This window comes from Lissotriton vulgaris, chromosome 4_1 (assembly GCF_964263255.1).
Source record: "Lissotriton vulgaris chromosome 4_1, aLisVul1.2, whole genome shotgun sequence".
NCBI lineage: Eukaryota > Metazoa > Chordata > Amphibia > Caudata > Salamandridae > Lissotriton > Lissotriton vulgaris.
In genome coordinates, this window is record NC_141691.1 from 553,190,389 (window position 1) to 553,211,763 (window position 21,375).

Consider the following 21,375-nt stretch of genomic DNA (forward strand, 5'->3'; position numbering starts at 1 on the left):
AAGTTATAGGTTCCACATATGGAGAAATAGGAGAGGAAGGGTGCATTGGAGAAGTTGCACAGTCCTTTTTGGCAGGAACCACAGGTGTAAGTGGTGTGTCTGCTTGTCTCTTCTTATAAGGAATTGCTTCCACATGTCCAGTTTTTGGATTAATATGGACCTTTTTCTGTCTAGGATCTGGTCTAAACAGTTCTTCCTCTTCTATGATCTTCTTCGGCGTCGTGTTTTTCGGAGCCTTTAGGGGTTGTTTAGTGCTTTTTGCCTTAGGAGGAGTAACTGAGTCTTTTGGCAATGTTTTCGGTGCCGAAGGTTGTTTAGCCTTATCTGGGGTCTTTGGTACCGATATTAGAGGTTTCAGCGTGGAGACAGGTTTTGCTGATCATGTGGCGCAGGAAAATGGCTTCTCCTCTTTGTTTTTTTTGTAAACAGATTTTATTGTTGTCCACATTCGAAAAGAAATATGCAAGGCACAAACCGCCAACATGCCCACGCAGGGGCCCATAAGACAAGGAGCATTGCAATCAAAGCTTAGCCAGATGAGGGGGTCAACAGTTATCCACAACTCTAGAAACCCCTGGACCATGCACCGTCCGTCTATAACAGTCAGCTCTCGGGCTGCCAGGGTCGAGTCTCAGCAGAGTCCAGAAGGAAGAATCCCCCAATGTTATGACACAGCACAATACTCCTGCGGAGGGCCGGCCCTCCCAATCACAACGCTCCGGCCCTACCAGTGAGAGCCTTAGCCCTTCCCGCGTTCCCAAAGCGCCAGGACCGCTGAAGGTGGACAATTTTACCTAGAACACGTGAACCCCCAACAATTGTCAAAGGTGAGTGGGTCATAGTCGTGGAACAGGTGTGTGAGTGCGAGACAGCCCCCCGTCCTCCAGACATCGAAAGGTCCCTCTCGAATCGCCGGGGGTAAGGAAGGGTTGAAATGGATCGGGGTGAGCGGTGATGGGAAGGACGTCCAACCCTCCCTGCCAGCCACAGTGTCCCACACTTTGAGGGTAGTGCGTGTAGGGGTACTGATGTACGCATTGAGGGGCCTGTCCTTCTTAGCGCGCCATACCAGATCCCAGATCGTCCTGCCCGCTACGCTGCGGTCCATATGGAGCGAGTGCTTTTCCGACTCCATCTGTGCCCACTCAACCAGGACGCGCAAATGAGCCGCTTTATAGTAGAGACGAAGGTCCGGAAGCCCTGCCCCCCCCCTCTCGGTGCGGGCGCCTTAGCATATAAAAGGAGAAGCGTACCCTCCCCCCCTGCCACACAAACTTCAGGAGCATGGTCTTAAGACGCTTGAAGAAGTCTTCCTCCAGCTCTATGGGGAGTGCCTGGAACAGATAGAGGAGCTTGGGTAGGAGGGTCATTTTGACGGCGTGAATGCGTCCCAGCCAGGAGAGGAAAAGTGGTTTCCAACGGGACAGATCTTGTTGGAGTCGGGTAAGGAGCCCAGGGTAGTTGGCTGAATATAATTGATTGAGTTTGGGGGTCAATTGGACCCCCAGATACTGTAGCGAGGAGGGCGTCCAGTTGAGTGGAGATAGCGCTTTAAGCTGCGCGGCTACAGGCGGAGAAAGAGTCAGGTTGAGGATGGAGGGTTTGGTCAGGTTCACCCTGAAGCCTGCAACTCCCTCAAAGGAGACTAGCACCTCCTGCAAGTGCGGGAGGGACCCCAGCGGATTGGACAGAGATAAGAGGACATCATCCGCGAAGAGCGAGATTTTGTGGGCCTCCCCGGTGAAGGGTAGACCTTCTATGCCCTGGTGTTCCCGGATCGCTATAGCTAGGGGCTCTATGCTAAGGGCGAAGAGCAAGGGGGACAAGGGGCAACCCTGTCTCGTCCCCCTGGAGTGGTCAAAGGGGGCCGATTGCACCCCGTTGACCGAGACCCTAGAGCGCGGGTGCCTGTAGTTGGCCTGGAGCATAGTAAGAAAGTGAGGGGAGAAGCCAAACCGCCGCAAGGTGGACCACAGGAAGCTCCAATCCACCCGGTCGAATGCTTTTTCTGCATCCAGACCTATCAGCACTGCGGGGATTTTAAATCGATTGGCCTTCTCTATTAAATGAATGATGCGCCTAGTGTTGTCGTGCGTTTGCCTCCCTTTGATGAAGCCAGACTGGTCAGGGTGGATGATAAGGGGCATAAGGTCGCCCAGTCTCGTGGCCAGAATAGAGGAGTAAAGTTTGGCGTCTATGTTGAGGAGGGCAATTGGCCTATATGAGGCGCAGTGGGAGGGATCCTTGCCTGGCTTGGGAATGACCGAGATCACCGCCTCGCACATGGAGGCCGCTGAGTTGCCCTCCGTAGCCATGCAATTGAACAGGCGGACCAGGTGAGGCGCAATCTCAGTGGTGAAGGTCTTGTACAAGACTGCCGTGAATCCATCCGTCCCCGGTGCTTTATGAGCCTTAAGGGCTTTGATCGCCACTAGGACCTCCTCTAGGGTAATAGGGGCTACAAGGAGGTCGTTCCATTCCGGGGACACTTGAGGGACGGGCAGGTTCCTCAAGAAGGCGTCCTGACATTCTGCGTCTGGGGCGTCCGCTGTCTAGAGGGACGCATAGAACTCTAGAAAGAGATCTGCTTTGTCCTCGTCTCTGTGTTGAAGGTCCCCCGCACCATCTCGAATGCCCCCGATATATTCCCTCTCCCTCTTATCCTTTAACTGTCTGGCCAGATGCTTCCCCACCTTGTCCCCCTGTGTGTAGGCTAGGCTGCGCAGTTTAAGAAGAGTGTACTCCGCCCTATTGTTGTATATGGCTCGTAATTTACCTCTAAGGGCCGTGAGCGCTCTCTGCGTTTGCCTGGTGGGAGTCTGCTTATGTGTCTGTTCGGTCTTCGATAGCTCCTGTTCCAGGCCTTCCCTTTCTTTAGCACGCTGTCTATTAAGTGCCGAGTTAAGTGCAATGAATTTACCCCTAATAACCGCCTTGAACGTGTCCCACGTGTTATATTCAGAGGTCTCCTCTGGGTTATTGAGGGAGAAGAACTCCCCGATGGCCCCCTCAGTTGCATGCACAAATCTTTGTCTCTCACTAGTGCTTCCGGGAAGTACCACCGTGCCGGTTTTGGGGCGCAACCTAGCCAGGTCAAACAGACAGTGTACATCCCATGGTCCGAGACAGAAATGGGGAGGATCTTTGCGTCTTGTAAGGAACCCCGGAGGGACTGGCTGAAGAAGATGTAGTCTAGGCGGGAGTAAGTTTGGTGCACATGGGAGTAAAACGAAAAGTCTTGCGTGTTCGGGTGTGCCACACGCCAGCTATCTAGGAGTCCCATGTCCCCTATCTGCGCCTGGGTAGAGTCCGGGAATATGCCCATGTCAGCTCTCCTAGTGTGTGTACTATCTAGTGTTGGATGCCAAACCAGGTTAAAGTCCCCCATCAGAAGAACAGGCCCTTCTGCAAAATCTGTCACTTTACCCAGTAGTGTATGCAAAAAGCCCTTTTGGCCAGTGTTGGGGGCATATATTGACACCAGAGTGCAAACTTTACCCTTCAGCCGGCCCTTGACCATGATCCACCTCCCTTCCTTGTCACTCTGAGTGCACATAGGTTCAAATTGTGTGGCCGGACTAAACAGTAGCGCTACCCCTTTCTGCTTGGTGGTCGCCGAGGCTTTATATATAAGGGGGTATTTCTTGTGTTTGAGGCGATGGTCTTCCGACTTCAGGAGATGAGTTTCCTGCAGCGCTACTATATCTAAGTGATGGTCTAGCACATATGTCCACACTCTGTCGTTTCTGCGGGGAGTTTAGGCCCTTAACATTCCATGTTCCAATCGTTATAGGCATTTAGAGACAGATCCGGACCAATGCGCTACAGGTGCCCACCCCAGAACCCCCCCCCCCACCCAGTGCACCTCCACAGTCCTCACATCCCAACCCCCCCAACCCACAGCATTCGGCGGAGGCGCCGGGATAGCCCTTTAAGGTCACTCTTTCAATTCCGCACCGGCCCGGGCCCCCGACCGTCCCCCATTCCTTAGAGATCCGAAGGCCCCGAAAACCACCCTGTAGTAGCACCTCACCAAACCCACCCTCCCCCCAACCCCCCCCAACCCCCTCCCAACACAGGAACAGAACGATTAACCCGAACTGGAGGCCCCAAGTCCGGGCCAGAACCTCTGACCCCATCATTCCAGTCCAGAACTGCAGTCAAAAAAGTACTTGTAGTGGGTATTGGGCAGTGGCGGCTCGACGGTTCGAGACTCCCCGCCCTACTCCCCCACCCTCGCGCAGCAGGTTGCTATGCATAACCCCCTTACCGGACCTCAAGTACCAGCCCCCGTGTCTCTGGAGACTTCTTGAATCGCCGCTGCTTTCTCCTGTTCCACTGTCTTTGGGTCAGGCTTGAATGGTTTTCTTGATGAGCGGCCGCGCCGTACCTTCTGCCAGCCGTCGCTCGTTACTTGGGAGGATGAAGCTGGAGACCCCGCAGCGCCTCCAGCCCCCTCCGAGCCGAGGTGCGGGTCCTCGCACGGGATCCCTAGCACTGAGCAAGTGTCTTTCAGGTAACGCAATTGATGAAGGGTCCCATTCCAGCGAAAGATCAGTCTAAAGGGGTGACCCCAGGAATACTGGACCCCTTCGTTGCGCAGGAACGTGGTGGCGGGTTTGAAGGCTCTTCGCTTTTGCAGCGTGATCACCGAGAGGTCCTGAAAGAGCTCCAGAGCATGGCCCTGGTAGTGAAAGGGCTGCTTGAGGCGTGCCGCCTTCAGTATGCGTTCCTTTAAGGCATAGTCGGGCAGAAAAGCTAGGATGTCAGGGGGAGGCCCCTGCGATCTACGGGCCGGGCCCACCCGGTGTGCCCTATCGATGCGGATCTCGAAGTCGTCCCCCACCTCTAGGACTGCCCGGAGCAGACCCTGGAGATAGCCTGCGACATCTCCCCCCTCCGCCGAGGAGGGCACGTTCCGAACCCTGATATTGTTCCGCCTGGAACGATTCTCCAGGTCCTCCGTATGGGACTGGAGGTCGGTCTGCTGGTCGTTAAGCCGGACAATCTCCTGTCGGAGGAATTCCACTTCTTCACTTCTAGCTTGTCCAGAAAGTTCATTAGCTGCCACTCGTTCCCCCAGGTCACCCACATCACGGCGTAGCTCCCTGTACTCCCCCGCCATGTCCTGTCGGAGGGATTGAATGTCCTCCTTGAGTGAGGTGAAGAGCGACTCCATAAAAGCCTTGGTTGCCGGGGCCTCCCCCCCATCTCGCTCCGCACCTTTAGCTGGGGGCCCTAGAGTCTGCTTGTCCGGGCTCTTTTCGGGTTTGGAAGTCCCTTTGGACAGCAGGTCCGTGATGGTGCGGTTCCCCTTACGATTGTTGGCCGCCATCTTCCCTCTCGCCCGTCACCACCGCCTGGGCCTCCACCTGCTCGTCGGAAGTGCAGACGATCCTTCTAGGGCTAATGATGTGCCAGGAGCCAGCTCGCTCGGGGACCCCAGCGAACCCCCTGTGGGTCACCTCTCCCAGTCCAGCGCCCGCACCTGTGGCTCCCCCAATGGCTCCAGGCGCGCTGCGTCCCCCCTGCTGCCGTCGCTCTCCTGAGAGCTGGGGGGTGTCTCCTTAAAGTGCTGGGCAGGGGCTGACGCAGGCCCGAGGTCGCCTCTCCGTTCCGTGATTCCGCTGCAAGCCCCCTCACCCCGATCCTCGGGGCCCCGGACTCGTCACTGGTATCGGGGAGTGATCCAAGCCCCCCTTCTTCACACGCTGCCACAGGGGTGTGCACCCAGAATTCAGCCTCCCAGCCCTAAGATGCACCAGTGGTGGGGCGCCCGATGTCGTCGAGGGGGCCCCCCCCCAGTCGCAGTGCCCGCAGTGTCCCCCTCCAATCCTGTCAGGGTCTCTCTTTAGGGGCGAAGAGTCAGTGGGGCCCAGCTTCCCTTTCACTCACCGGAGGCCCCTGGCGATGTAGCTCCCTCGCACCCTCTGCCGAGGACGGCCTCGCCGCAGGCCACCAGGCCACGTGACTTGCTCTCTGCAGCCTCGGGTTCGGAGGCTCCCGGCGGGTAGGCCTCAGCCGGGGCGTCTCCTGGTCTCTCTTGCCGAGCTTGTGGTGCCTCTTTCCGCCCTAGGCTCTCCTTGGGCCTCGGAGCCGGGCCGGCCCCCTCCAGTGTCTGTGTTCTCCACCTGCGCTCCACAGGCAATGGGCTCAGGACGGGGAGCCTCCGGATTACACGTCCTCCTAAGCCGCCATCTTGGCCACGCCCTCTCCGTTATTTTTAACCGGAAGGTTTCGGAGTCAAATCTTTCGGGTTTGGTACAGGTTTTGGCTTCGACACCGATGGTACGGGTGCCGAAGTGTCCTGGTCTTTGGGCGCCGAAGGGTGTCTTGTTTTCGGTGCCTACGCGTCCTTCAGTGTCGAAGGATGTTTTGGTGCCAATGGAGGAAGTGTAACTGGCACATGGTGTTTCTTCGCTGCAGAGGCACCGGAAGGCGTATTCTCTTTCCTCGGAGCCGGGCCGGAAGGCGGGGCGTTAGAGGTTAAATGTCGGTCTCGACTGGGCCCCATGGGCGGAGTGCTGACCGTTGCCTTCTGTTTGGGTAATGTCTGTCGTGCAGGGGCAGATGTACTCACGGGTTGTCGAGATGGAATCGAATCGTCCGAATCCTCTGCCCCCGATATTATCTGGAGATCAGGGGAGTCCTCCTCTGCGCCGAGTGGAGCCTCGTCCTCGGAGATATCTTCGATTGGATATTCGTCCTCGGAGACGTCTTCTTCGACGATCTCCTCTTCAAAGATGGCCTCTGGTGCTGGTGCTGATCTCCTCATTTCGTGTCGACGGGCCCTCCAATCCCGGATGGTCTTCTTCGATCGGAAGGAGGCACAGGCTGTGCAGGTCGACTCGTCGTGTTCTGGCGAGAGACAGAGGTTGCAAACCTCGTGATGGTCGCTATGAGGGAATTCTGCTCGACATACCGGGCATCTCGTGAATGGAGTTCTGTCCATGAGACGTAGGCCGCACGGCGCCGATGGGCCCAATGGCCCTCGTCGATGCACCGGAATGTAGCTGGTGATGTCGAAAGTCTATTCGATGTCGAAAGAAGTTTGTTTGAAGTTTCTCACTTCGAAAAAGCAGAAAAAGTATTTTCTAGCCGGAGCGGAAAACTTTCATCCGAACCCAGTGGTGTAAAAAAACAATCTAAGGATGGAGTCGATGACCATGCTCAGTATTGTCCAAGGGAGGAGTCATCTATCCCGTGACTACAAAAGACTTCTTCCAAGTAGACAACAACCTGCAATCATCCGAGCCCAACACCAGGTGGCGATCTATTGCTAAATGTAGGATCTGCAGCTCATATGCCTCGAACACATAAGTTTATACAGGAGCACCTATAAACTGACTACAGGCCAATACCATAGCAAAATCAATGGTAACCTAAATAATGAGCTCATGTTTCTTCTCATTAGCTCCCAACTGTATTATCTCCTTGACAGCATTTTTTGTATCTTGCATTTACAACTACAAGTTATCCACCTCACCATCAACTCTTATTCATTTTCTCATCACCATGGTTATTAATCGGAAAATCACAGTCCAGTCATCGGTTGAAAGGAATATGCTACTTACCAGTATGCATCTGTTCTTGGCATGAAGGGCTGCTGACATTCATACCTGTGCATAGATCGCCGCCTAGTGTTGGGTCCGGATAATTGCACATTGTTGTCCTGGAAGAGTCTTCGAAGTATCACGAGATAGGTGGCTCCTCCCCTGGACTACAGTGCGCATGGGCATCCTCTCCATCCCCAGATTGTTTTTCGCCATTGTGGCAGAGATGGAGTGTAATACTGAAAGTGATGACCATGCCTGAAAAATCTTCTGAGAGCTGCAGCTGCGACAGGCACCGGGGAGGAGGGCGGGCGATATGAATGTCAGCAGCCCTTCATGCCAAGAACAGATGCATACTGGTAAGTAGCATATTCCGTTCGAGGCATGAGGGCTGCTGAATTCATATCTGTGCATAGAATAAATAGCAGTTACCTCCTTACCGGCGGGTGCCCGTGCCAGCTGCAGCAGTCTGAAAGAGAGTTCTGAGAACAGCTTGTCCTACAGCAGCTTGCTGTTTGGAGTGTAAATCTACGCAGTAGTGTTTGGTAAATGTATGTATGGTGGTCCATGTGGCTGCTTTACAAATGTCCTCTAGAGGAATATTACCTAGGAAAGCCATGGAAGCCACTAACCTGCGTGTGGAATGCGCTCTGGGGGGAACTGTTAATGTGCGCTTAGCTTTTTGGTAACAGATCTGGATACATCTAACAATCCACCTGGCAATACCCGACTTGGAGATAGGGTTGCCTTTATGTTGTGGAGAGAATGCAAAGAACAGTTGTTTAGTCTTTCGAAAGTCTTTTGTCCTGTCGATGTAATACAGGAGAGCTCTTTTGACATCTAAGGTGTGCAGTGCTCTGTCTGCCACCGAGTCTGGGTTAGGAAAGAAAACTGGCAGTTCTATATTTTGGTTAAGGTGGAACTGCGAAACCACCTTTGGCCTGAATTTAGGGTTGGTGCGAAGCACTACCCTATTGGCATGAATTTGTAGGTAGGGTTCCTGAATTGTGAGAGCTTGCAGTTCACTGACCCTCCGCAGCGATGTAATAGCTATCAGGAAGGCCACCTTCCAGGTGAGGAACTGTATTTCACAGGAATGGAGTGGCTCAAAGGGCGGCCCCATGAGTCTGGTGAGAACGATATTCAAGTTCCAGACTGGTGAAGGGGGGTGTCTGGGAGGGATTACTCTCTTAAGTCCTTCTAAAAAGGCTTTAATGGCTGGTACCCTGAAAACGGAAAGGTGTTGCCTGTTTTGAAGGTAAGCGGCTATGGCCGCCAGATGGATCCTGATGGAGCTGTACGCAAGGTTGCATTGGTACAGATGCAACAAGTAACATATGATGTTTTGCGTAGACGCGTCCAACGGATTAATGTCATTGTTGGAGCAGTAAATAACAAACCGCTTCCATTTGGCTGCATAGCAGGCCCTGGTAGTTGGTCGCCTTGCCTCCTTGATGATGTTCATGCACTCAGGAGGCAAGTTCAGGTACCCAAACTCTATGACCTCAGGAGCCAAATCGCAAGGTTCAACTGCTGGGGATCTGGGTGCTGAATGTCTCCATGGCTCTGAGTGAGGAGGCCGGGAGTGAGACGCAGCCGTTGGTGAGGCACCACTGAAAGTTCCAGGAACGTGGTGTACCAAGCCTGCCGTGCCCACGTTGGAGCAACTAGGATGAGCGTCATGGAGTGTTGTCGCAGTTTGCGCGCCCCCAGAGGTATGAGGGGGGCTGGCGGAAAAGCGTACGCAAATCTGTCTGACCAGTTCATCCATATCGCATTGCCCTGAGACTGCGGGTGTGGGAACCTGGCGGCGAAGTTTGGGCATTTTGCGTTCTCGCTTGTGGCGAAGAGGTCGATGTCCGGATGACCCCACTGTTGGAAGAACGGATGGAGAACTGACGGGTGGATCTCCCACTCGTGCATCTGATGACTGTGCCTGCTGAGCAGGTCCGCCATATGGTTGTCGACACCCGGGAGATGCTAAGCCATGAGGAAGATGTTCCTTTGAATGGACCACTTCCACATGCTCTGGGCTAGGTGAGACAGCTGCGGGGAGTGCGTGCCTCCCTGCTTCTGGATGTAATACATGGCGGTCATGTTGTCCGTCCGGATTAACACGACCTTGTTGCACAGGTGCAACTTGAATGCCTTTAGTGCCATGAAGATCGCCATCAGTTCCAACACATTGATATGCATCCTTTGCTGTTGTGCTGTCCACAGTTCCTGCACTGTGTAGTGGAGGACATGCGCTCCCCAACCCAGGAGAGATGCGTCCGTTGTTAGCACTATCTGTGGGACAGGCTCTTGGAACGGTCGTCCCCTGCAAAGGTTTTGTGGGTTCCACCAATGCAGAGAGCTGTAAGCACGACCGGTCACCAACACTAGGTCTTTTAGATGGCCATGAGCCTGGTTCCACTGACGGGCTAAGCATTCCTGAAGGGGTCGCATGTGCACCCTCGCGTGCGGGACAATGAATATGTAGGATGCCATCATGCCGATCAGTTGCATGAAAACTTGCGCTGGGAGGGATCGCTGAGGTTGGAACCTCCGGATGAGCGTTTGCATGCTGTTGACCGTGGCTGGGTTCGGCTGCGCCGTGGCCAACTGAGTGTTTAGTGTCGCCCCCAGGTACTGTTGCACATGGGCCGGCTGCAGGTGAGACTTTGCGTAGTTTAGTTTAGAGAGAACCCCAGACTGTGAAGGAGGTGAATTGTACGTGACATGTCGCGACCGGACTGCTCGCCAGATGTGGCCTGCACGAGCCAGTCGTCCAGGTAGGGGTACACGTGAACACCTTCTCTGCGAAGGTGTGCCGCCACAGTTGCCAAGCATGTGGTGAAAACTCTTGGAGCAGTCGTGACCCCGAACGGCAGAACCTTGAACTGGTAATGCTGACCATTGATTGTGAACCTGAGATACTTCTTGTGACTGGGGTGAATGGGAATGTGGAAATACGCATCCTTGAGGTCCAGGGTGGCCAGGAAGTCGCCCTGACGGAGCAGCGGCAGGACTTTTTGTAAAGTTAGCACAAGGACCCGCTCACAAGGTTGTCCTCGTGACCCTGAGCCGGCCACTTAATATGAAAAAAGGTCCCCCCGCTCGTGAGCGGGTCCTTGTGCTCAGTGAAAATGGAGCACGTAAAAGGAGCGCGGTAGCTGGTAAGACGAGGCGCAAGAGAAGCAGCACGTTGTTTATACTACAAATCAGCAACCCGAAGGTGAAAATTACGGAAGGAAACTGACAGCAAGCACTACTATAGATTTAAAAGGACTACATAAACAATAATGCAAAGCGCCATGTGGGCGGGATTACCAGAGGAAACACCTCAGGCATGAATATTAACTGCAAAGCTGTCAGTCCACCGAGAAGCCAGACCAGTGAACAAGGGCGAAAACACCCGAAACGCGTATGGTAGAGATGGCGAAATTTGGCTGAGGAAGAGATAAACATTGGAGCTGCTGCCTGTTTCACCATTAAAGGCGAATAGAGAAAACGGCGCGTGGGTGTCTTCAATTGCGGGAGCAACCTTTATATATATATATTTTTTTTTTGCAGAAAGTTTATGTAATAAATCTCTTGGCAAAACCACGCTGTATTGGCTTTGAGTGCTCTTCATGTGTGAATCCCAAGGACTGTGGGATTTTGTGTATATATATATATATATATATATATATATATATATATATATATATATATATATATATATTTTTTTTATTTGGGGGGGGGGGGGGGGGTAGTTGCCCATGACCCCCCTACTGCAGTGGGGGGAGATCCTAAAGGAAACTACCCCTTATGTATGCATCAGAGTGGTGGACCACAAAGTTAATGGTGTAACCAGTTTTTCAGAACAAACATGGAATATCAAGGAACTGGTCAAAAATTCAGTTGTTCAAAAAGTCAGTGCTTATGGTGGTCCAGAAAAATTATCACGTTACACTTACTTGCATAAAACTGCTATTTCATCATAAGAAATTAAGAAAATAATATAACTGCCATGGATTTGGAGAGACGAGGAGTAAAGCTGTTAGATTCCAAGTTCTGAAAAGCAGGAAAGGGAGTGATGGGATGTTGATAATAACAGGATAAGTGATCCAAGCAACCACAATGATAAAGGTCAAGGTGCGATTCTGCAGGTTTGAAAGTGGATGTGCTACTTTCTGATGAGAGCGAGAGAAGATCGATAAGTGGCTTAAGCTCATTGCAAATTAATGAACAAGTTACTTACCTTTGGTAACGCCCTTTCTGGTGACTATTCAACTGCAGATTCCTCAGCTAGTGAATATCCCCAGACGCCAGACTGGATCCAGAGAAATTATTTTGGCAATTCCATTGCACATCGGCAAATGGCACTGTGTGGCTCTGCATCAGATCAATCTCACTGGTGATATTGGGCTGCCATGTAATCAACACCTGCGCATGCTGACATCAGTTTCTTTCTGTTATCTGTCCTCACCGCTGACATGGAGCCTTAGTAATCATATTGTTCAAGTGTGCAGACCTCGAAGATAGAATCTTATTAGCATGAACTAGAAGAGTCAATTTTACAGTACGTGGAGGATGGTGGGTTGTGTGAGGAATCAGCTGTTAAGAGTACCAGCAAAGCATTACCAAAGATAAGTAATTTGCACTTCTGTTGGATAATTACCACAGAATAATTTTGTGAACAGATACCAATGCAGTTTCAACAAAGGTGGTGGGTCTGAAAATCATGCAGGAAAAGCAATATGCCCCACCCGCTGGACCTGGCTATCCAGGCAGTAGTGCTTGGTTAATGTGTGATCTGAAGTCCACGTAGTAGCCTGGCACACAACAAAAACTGATGGCAACGTAGCAGCCTGGTACATATCAATGAGTGGAACACCGAGCACTAGCACAGTGGTAGCAGGTTTAGCTCTGGTACAATGTGTGCGTCGGCCTTCCGAGGCAGTTTCTTGGCCAGTCAGTAGCATATTGTGATACACAGGATAATCCATCCAGAGAATGGTTCTCTTCTGCACATCTTTTCATTTGAGCTGATGATCCACCGATGGTTTTTGGTATGATCAAAGTAAAAGTTCAAAGCTCTCTTTAGGTCTAACCAAAAGAGTCTCTCTTCTTCTTTAGAGGGATGAGGCAGAGCGATGAAAGCTGGGAGGGTAATGGACTGTTCTATGCAGAAAGGCATGACAAATTTCGGGAGAAGTGTTGCTTTAGTCCTGAGCACTAGCTTGTCCGGGAAGAAGGTAGTATAAGGTTCCTCTACAGATAGAGCCTGTAGGTCTACCTGTATCTGTGATGCGCTGAAGCTATCGCTATTAGGAACGCCATCCTCAAGTTGAACTGTCAAAGATGGCAGTTGAGGACTGGATCAAATGGCGTGCACTTGAGAAAAGTGAAAACCAGATTGAGATCCTATTGAGGCATCACAAATGACATTACCGAAAACATATAGGCCAGTTCTTTTACAAAGCGCATCAAAGCAGGTGGTAATATGTCAGACAATCGTGCCAGTAACGGTTGGATATTTCAGGAAGACTAGAAAATAATTTTCTCTAAGAATCCAGCATAGAGGGGCGAACATTGTGATACCTGGCTGCCACTATAACATTCACTGTTGCAGAAGGAAAATCAATAGCCTTCAACTGTCGCCAATCAAAGGATTTCGGATTCATACAAATGCATGTTCACACAACGCCACATCAAGACTTGCCCCTTGCATACTAGAAACAGTGCAAGTATTGGCTGTCAAGCCTGAAAGAATTCAATGAAGATCGCTCCATCGCTGCATAGGAAGGCGCAGAAAAAAAGGAACTTGCAACACCTTGTGGAGTCGGAGATTATGTGGGGGCCCAAATTACACATCTGGGGCAGGACAGTCCAATGCAGAACCTCACGACACCACCTGCTGACGTGTGAGGGGATAGTTGAAGAAAATTATCTCGATCCAGTCTGGCATCTGGGGGTATTCACACAAGGTGAAAAATCTGCAGTTAAAAGTTTCCAACAGAATGAACTTATTTACTTCTTAGATGTCAATTTCATGGGATGTGGTTGTTCAGATATTATAGCATTCTGTAACAGAGATCAAGGAATATTGAAGTTATAAATTAGATCATGGGTGTCCTGGTAGCCATGTGAGTACCAGGCAACGGAGGTTGCATTTGCTTTGTTTTTGGTATGGCAATAAACTCATCAAGCAGCGAAACAAATTCATATAGAATGAATCTGCCCTTAAAAAATGTCTTTTTAAAACGTCTTTTTTCCTTATATGATGACTTAAGTAAATGGCTGACTGGATGACTTTTAGCTCTGAATTTGATCCTTGGAACTTGGATGCAAATGGTTCGACTTTCTTGTAGGTGTTAGTAAATCATCTAGTATCTGAAGCAGCACCAGGAAGCTCTGCTTAGAGTGACAGTGTGCTTTGAAAGTATGTAATCATTCAGTCATACTACCTATTCTTTTAAAAGAAAAGCACAAACATGCTAAATCTTTAAAAACAATATTATGATTCAACAGCAGGGTCTATAATATTATTGCAAATAGACTTTCCTTTTTTTTCTTTCAGTCAGTGTTGTCAGACTAATCACAAGTACCCTTACGGTAAAACGATATAAAGAAATAATAAAAATGAGCAGCCTAATAATTAGACTGGAATAAACTGCAACAGGTAAAAAAACATTATGCTTGAAGATGATACCTACCTGCGCACCGCAACTGATTTTGAGGAACAGTTACTCGTTATTAAGGGAATGAGTCTGGGAACATGTGTATGCTGAAAACAACAAAAAAACATGATGTAGGGAAAAACAATGCACAGGAAATTATTTCTGTTAATCAATGTGGCAGCATTACTACTATAGACAAATATGACTCTTCCCCCTTTTTAACATATTCATTTTAAGCTTATGTTATTAAGTGAGCAATGGCAAATAAAAACATTACAAGTACAATATTATTGTCTTTTTTCACATAGGATAATGCTATGAGTATGAGGATAATGATACCAATAAACAGATGTAATTAACCTTAAAAATTGTCCTCTCTGAAGCACTAAGGACCTTTCTCTTTAGAATTGACCACTAATTAACACCTCCTAATAAATATTCTCTATCAAAGGTAAAGCCAGGAGAAAGGGTTGATTGAGCTCTGGCTTAAATATCTAACAGTGATGTTAACATTGGAATCTCTTTCAGGTTGCTCCGTAAATTGTTCAAGTCCTAAATGGCCATTTTATTTCTTTTTTATTTAAAATATAAAAAAAGGTTTTTCTTAGTGTTTTACATTTACAAGTGAAATAATAAAACCATAATCCATGCCATTGCCCTTTAACTTGTATCCCTCCGGAAAGTGTTTTGCAGAATATGTTTCATCGCTCTCCAGTTTGCGTATTACCCTATGTTACCCTGTACCAAAAGGGTGTTTCGAAGTGTACAGAGACCACTTATTAAAGGGATGAAGTATGTTTATGATGCTGGTAAGTGGTCTGCTCTCAAAGTCTGTAAGAGGCTTCCAGGTTTCAACAAACTCTTTGTTAGCGCCATCCATCAAGTAAGATATCAAATGCACTGGAGTCAGAAACTCTTACTTTGTCTGTGATACTGCTACCACTAATTAAACAAATTGTTTGCTGGAGCTGGTAATCAGATGTCAAACAGTTGAACATTTCAGGAAACTGAAAAAGGCAGTCATAAATTCCTAGTTCCTCTGTGACATTGATAATTTATTTTCTAGTGTTATAAATTAACTGGCTAGGTGGCAATCTACCGCGCTGCGGTTTTAAGCGCTGATACTTTTATCTGTATTATTTTGACGCATTTAGCGCGTTTTTGTTTTGCTCGCATTTTGTCTGCTTTTTAACTGTGTTCCACTTGGGCTCTCCCCCCCCTCTTACCTGCACTTAATTCAGGAATCTTCACCACCGTTTTCGGTGGGCCCGGGTTCTGTGGGTGGTCCGGGGACTGTGAGTGGATCGGCGACCAGCGCCATCTTGGCTTGGGAACTCGCTTTCTTCGGCGGGCGCCATCTTGGAGCGTCCACGCGCTCCCCCCTCCATTCCGGCGCCTATTTAAAGTTGCTCTTTCCCGCGCAGCGGGAACGCGCAGCTGGGACGCCGTCGCATGCCGGAGTCGTGCCTGAGTCCTGCCCGTCTGCGCCTGGACGCGCTGGGCGCGGCGGGCAGTTGGGATCCAGGAGAGTTAGTCTTGGCTCTCGTTACCATGCTGGTGTATACTGGTGACACCCTGCGGGGTATAGGACGCTCAACTGTGAGTTGTACCCTTCCCCCAATACACCCTCTAGCGGGCCCCTTTCACTGTGCGTGTGGAAGGTGGTCTTTGGATCCCCCTACCCTGAGCTCACACGAAAATCCGGCGGTTTCTTTCAGTGGAAACCCCGCCGAGCACTCCCTTCGCATCTTCAGCCTGAACGCCAGGTCTCTGGTGCTGCATTATCAGGCCGTGTATGACCTGATACAGGAAGAGGCCCCGGACATCGTAGCCATCACCGAGACGTGGTTGAAGGATGATGATGTGGCCATTATCAACCTGGCTTTTCCCTCTGATTTTTCGGTTTTTACTCTTAATCGACTTACCAGGGGAGGGGGCATTGCGTTGGCCTTGCGACCTGGCCTTACTGGTAGTTGGTCTGGTCTGACCATTGCGGGATGTGAAAGTGCGGTGTTTAAAATCTCGGTCACCCCACAGTTCACACTCTCGGGGATGGTGGTTTATCGCCCCCCTGGGAGTGATGTGGCGTTTAGAGCGGCCCTCCCCGACATGGTTAGCTCCTTGGCAGTAGGCTGCCCCAATTTTTCGATCTTGGGAGACCTCAACTTACACTTTGAGAACCTCACCTCCCCCTCGGTTAGCGGTATTCTCGCTGACCTGGAGGCCCTTCAACTGGTGCAATTGGTCCGACAGCCTACTCATACAGGCGGCCACACTTTAGATCCTTTTTTCACTAATTTGGCAGACGCTGCTGTCTCCGCCGTCACTCCTCTTGGCTGGACGGACCACTCCTTGGTCTCCATTCGTACCCCTCTGCCGGAAATGATTGTTGTTCCCCCGGCTAAGCTGGTTACTAGGCGGCAATGGAGTAAATTACGGCTGGAGGACTTACACCGGGTCCTCGCCGAGGAGCCTTTAGATCTTCCGCTGCTGGTGGATTCTGGCTACGAGAAGTTCTGCTCCTGGATCTCCAAAGCGCTTGACGCCCTTATTCCTCTTACCGCCTGTAAAGTCAGCTCTAGGGATTCCAGCCCGTGGTACGATGGCGCCCTACGTTCACTCAAGGGTAGCTGTAGGCGAGCAGAGAGGGCTTGGCGGAAGGCGTACGATACCGGGAAAAAGGTTATTTATCTCGCCTCCGTCAAAGTTTACCATCGGGCTGTTTGCCAAACTCGAGCAGCTTATTATGCTACTGAATTCGGCAACAGCTCTAACCCCTCTAAAACCATCTTTAAAGTAATGAAGGATCTCCTGGCAAAGCGTGCTTGTACTACTACGACTGGCTCCACCACTCACTGTGAGGCTCTGGCTTGTTTCTTTTTGGAAAAGGTCCAAAACATCTATCGGACGTTCCCTTGTACAGAGCCTCCAGTTGAGACCCCGATTAACATCTATGGTGATTCCACCCTGCACGTGCTGCCCCCGCTGACACCTGAGGGGTTTAACCTTCTGGCTCTGCAGGTCAAATCAGGGTCCCCCGCTGATCCACTTACTGCGACTCTCTTTAGGGAGCCGTCGTTTGTGGGACGGGCCGTGGTCCACTCCCTGATTAACATCTCTCTGGAATCAGGCACGGTACCTGCTAGCTGGAAGCGGGCAGTGGTCTCTCCTATTTTGAAGAAGCCGTCTCTGGATCCAGACAAGCCCGAAAATTATCGGCCCATCTCCTTACTTCCGTGGCCGACCAAAGTGTTGGAGGCCCATGTCAACAAAGCTCTTTCGGCTCACCTTATCCATGCTAACATCTTGGATCCCACCCAGAATGGGTTCCGTGCTGGGCACAGCACGGAGACCGCCCTCCTCTCCATGGCCGAACATCTGCGCACGGTGATGGATGCGGGCCAGACAGCAGCGCTCGTCTTATTGGACTTGAGCGCTGCGTTTGATACTGTCTCGCATCCTATCCTGTTGCATCGCCTGGAGGAGATTGGGCTGGGTGGATCTGCCCTCCAGTGGTTCCGGTCTTTTCTAGACGATCGTTTCTTTAGCGTTGCTGTCCCACCGTTCCAGTCCCAATTCCATCCTTTGAAACAGGGGGTGCCGCAAGGATCCTCGCTGAGTCCCACGTTGTTTAACATCTACGTGAGACCGCTGGCTGAGGTCGTCAGGCAATGGGGCATGACTATGGTCTCATATGCTGACGACACTCAGCTAGCGGTTACGATCAGCGGGGATGCGGACCGGGATGCCCCCAGGTTTCAGAGCGGACTTAGGGCGGTGGCGAGCTGGATGAAGAACAACTGTCTCCAGCTCAACGCTAAGAAAACAGAGATCATGATCGTAGGTAAGAGATCGGAGCTTTGGGGGGACAGATGGTGGCCTTCGGAGATGGGGCCGGCCCCCCTCCCGGTCACGGAATTAAAGAACCTAGGAGTATGGATGGATCCCTCCCTCAGCTATGTTGGCCATACGAAGAAAATTGCAGCCTGCTGCTTTGGTATCATACGATCGCTTCGCCCGGTCTTGAAATTCTTTGACCATCGCACCAGGCAGCTGATAGTCCAGGCTACAGTGTTATCTCGCCTGGACTATGCCAGCTCTCTTCTGGTTGGGTCCAACGTGGCTGAGGTCACCCGCCTCCAACGCGTCCAGAACGCTGGGGCGAGAGCCATTGTTGGCCTTCCCCGTACTTGCTCTGCCTCCAGCACTTTGAGATCATTGCACTGGTTGCCTATCAAGGCCAGAATTCAGTTTAAAGTGCTGTGTATGGCGTTCAAGATTCTGAAGGGAGTGGGTCCCCCCATTCTTGTGGACCTTCTGTCATGGTATGTGCCTACTCGGCCCCTGAGATCCTTGGGTCAGGCACTTACTGTGGTTCCCCGGTACAGGCTGTGTCGGGTTGGTGGCCGGTCCTTCCGGGTCAGAGCAGCCGAGCTCTGGAACTCTCTTCCTGTAGAGTTGCGACTGTTAGACGATCTGCTAGTTTTTCGTAAAGCCCTGAAAACCGTTCTGTTTTAATTAATCCACCTTTCTCTCTTCTGCCCTGTTTCCTGTGGTGTTGCATTTTTACCTGCCGTGCGCCTGGACGCCCCTTAGCTGGGGCAGCAGTGCGCATTACAAATTTATGTAACATAACATAACATAACATAAATCATTAACATTCTTTTCTGTCTAGATTCAAACATCATCCTTTCTAAGCTCCAATAGGATCGCTTGTGGATGCTACCCCATATATTGTTCAATATATCTCCTGAATTTCTTAGCTTTGCACAGGCATGTCACTTATGAAGCACGTTTTCTTGTTATCACATTTCCAAGCACCAATTTTATTAAGAAATGTGTTTTGTGTGCACACCACCAGTGTTACAGATTTTCATTTGAAATTTTTTATGTTCGCCCTTTCAGAATTCTTTGACATGCGCCTCCAGAAATAGGACTAGTTACATAAATATCCTTATACGCCACTTCCTAATGCAGGTCTACCATGTTTGCATCCCTTAGCTAATGTTCGTCTTTATAAAGGTAGTCTGTCATGCTCATTGATTTTTTTTTCTAAACATACTTTTATTGATTTTCACCCACAAACTATACATTCATCTTTTGTTGTCACTTCGTTATCAATGGGGACCACATTCTTTATACACATCGATTGTTTCGTAATAGTTATCTGTTCCAAACCATATGCCCGAAGCCTCCTTTCCAATACATGCACACGGTCGCTTCTAGTCCATATCGCTTCAGTGTATATGATGAGCATGACAGTCCCTTCTGTTCCAACCCACGTGCTATCGATCCGATCCATCATTGCGCCATAGTAACACAAACCCTCCCCCAGTACACCTCCCTAACCAACGCCACCAGTGTGCTCATCATTAACATATCCGGAAAGCTACCATTAGTACAGAACTGTTCGAAATTATTTTGCACTCCTTCCCTCCTAAACTGGATGTTTGGTCTGTTCCTATCTCAAGTCCGCTATAGTGTCCCCTGGGCTGCCAAGGCCCCCCACTCCGGCTCTTCAGCTCGGGCCGATCTATCTGCATATCTAGTGACTCTCCATCTGAATCCGGTTCAGGTGACAGCAGCAGCATAACCAGAGCCTCCCATGCTTTTGCAGTTTCTAGTGCCTTATCGTTGTTGGAGCGTCGAGCTTGCCGGAACTGAACCATACTCTCACTGGCCGCCCATTTGGCAAACTCCACCTTCCAGCGCTCGATGTTGGGTCCCTGCCTGCTTTTCCAATGCTTTGTTAATTCCCTTTTGGCTAGCAACAACCCCAGGTCCAAACTGTCACGCTCATTGATGCTGTGTGTATTTAGTCTACAATCCCAAATGTGGAGGTTTTCCTAACCGCTGGTATTTTGTTAGATGTGCAGATGACATACAACATGAACAAGAAGCAATTTTATCATTCTGTCACCGCATTTTTGTCTGCATTAGTCAATATTTTTTTATTGCCATTGCCGCCATGTTGGATGACAGAGCTTTCTGGTCTTTAATGCATTGGAATGACATAAACTTTATAGTCTGTGAAGCTTTACATGTTTTCTCTGTTTTGATTATGTAATTTACGGAGGTACCATATGCCATTCCATGGAATGGTGGTTTGGCCTTTCTGGACCGTATTTTCCGATAATTCCTTTTGTGACTATGCACAGAAGAATCTTAATTGCACTATCTACTGTGCGTTGCCTCAAAATCCCAAATCTTCTAATTTCATACATTTTTTTAGTTGTTTCTTGGATATGTTTTCCATTGGCGTGAAACTTGGCATGAGATTTGATATATTTTACAGGAACAGCTTGCACTATACCTTAAACAAATAAATCAATGTAGGCAGTGCTTGCCTAGTGGCGCTGTGCAGGCTCCATAAGAGGCATGTGGAAGCCCATGGAGACGAACGTTGAAGACTGGGCCCGTCAGCACCAGTCTGCTGTCGTACAAGGCTGGGCAGGGCTCCTTCGCTATGCTTTTACTTCTCTGCGGTAATATTGGTGAAACAAAATTTGCCTGGGGCACCCAAATGAGTTAAAACATACAGCAACTATTGAGGGTTTTCTGAATCGTGCTGTGGGGTGATTTCAAAAGAGATTGAAATAGCAGAAAGAGGTTTATCTTTGTCTCACAAAGTACCTATTTCTACCCAGGCCTAATTTTACGGCCCCCTTGCACTTAATCTGATTACAGTGGAAGCTCAAATGCCTGATTTACCTAATCCCAACTTATCTATTGATACTTGCCTTTCTTTGATGCCTGTGAGCACTCACTCACTACCAGAGTCACCTGCTTTCCACTCTGGGCCCACACCCAATTGCCAGAAAAAGCCTTCCAATGCAAAGAGCAGGAAGCCCCTGGATCCTCTTCAGTTATCTAATGAGGGTTTGTCTTTGCTGCCATCTTTTGACCTAAACATTTTACCTGATAGGTTATGTGCCAAATTGAAATCACTTTTGGATGAGAGCATTTAAACTCTGTACGAACGATTGGGTGGTATTGACTCTCTCCTTGAAAAATTAGCTGGTTATGGCCCTCAAGGAGTACCTATACATATACCATTAACCATACCTGATGGCTATTCAATCTGTGCGAAAGACCTCATTACCAGCTAGTGATTCAGTTTGGGCCATACCGAAAGGCATTTCAATAATTTGCCATGATTTGGTTAATCAATGCCC

General features: G+C 49.9%; 1 protein-coding gene across 48 annotated transcripts in view; it reads right to left on the bottom strand.

The window, feature by feature from the left end:
• The window catches only part of CLASP2 (cytoplasmic linker associated protein 2), a 1,795,600-nt gene that overhangs the window by 1,017,451 nt on the left and 756,774 nt on the right, over nucleotides 1-21,375 (bottom strand). For all 48 annotated transcript variants that reach the window (XM_086964693.1, XM_086964694.1, XM_086964709.1 and 45 more), the window contains one exon: nucleotides 14,237-14,307. In XM_086964693.1, coding sequence (XP_086820819.1) covers nucleotides 14,237-14,307 — 71 coding nt within the window. The remainder of the gene's footprint in view (nucleotides 1-14,236; nucleotides 14,308-21,375) is intronic.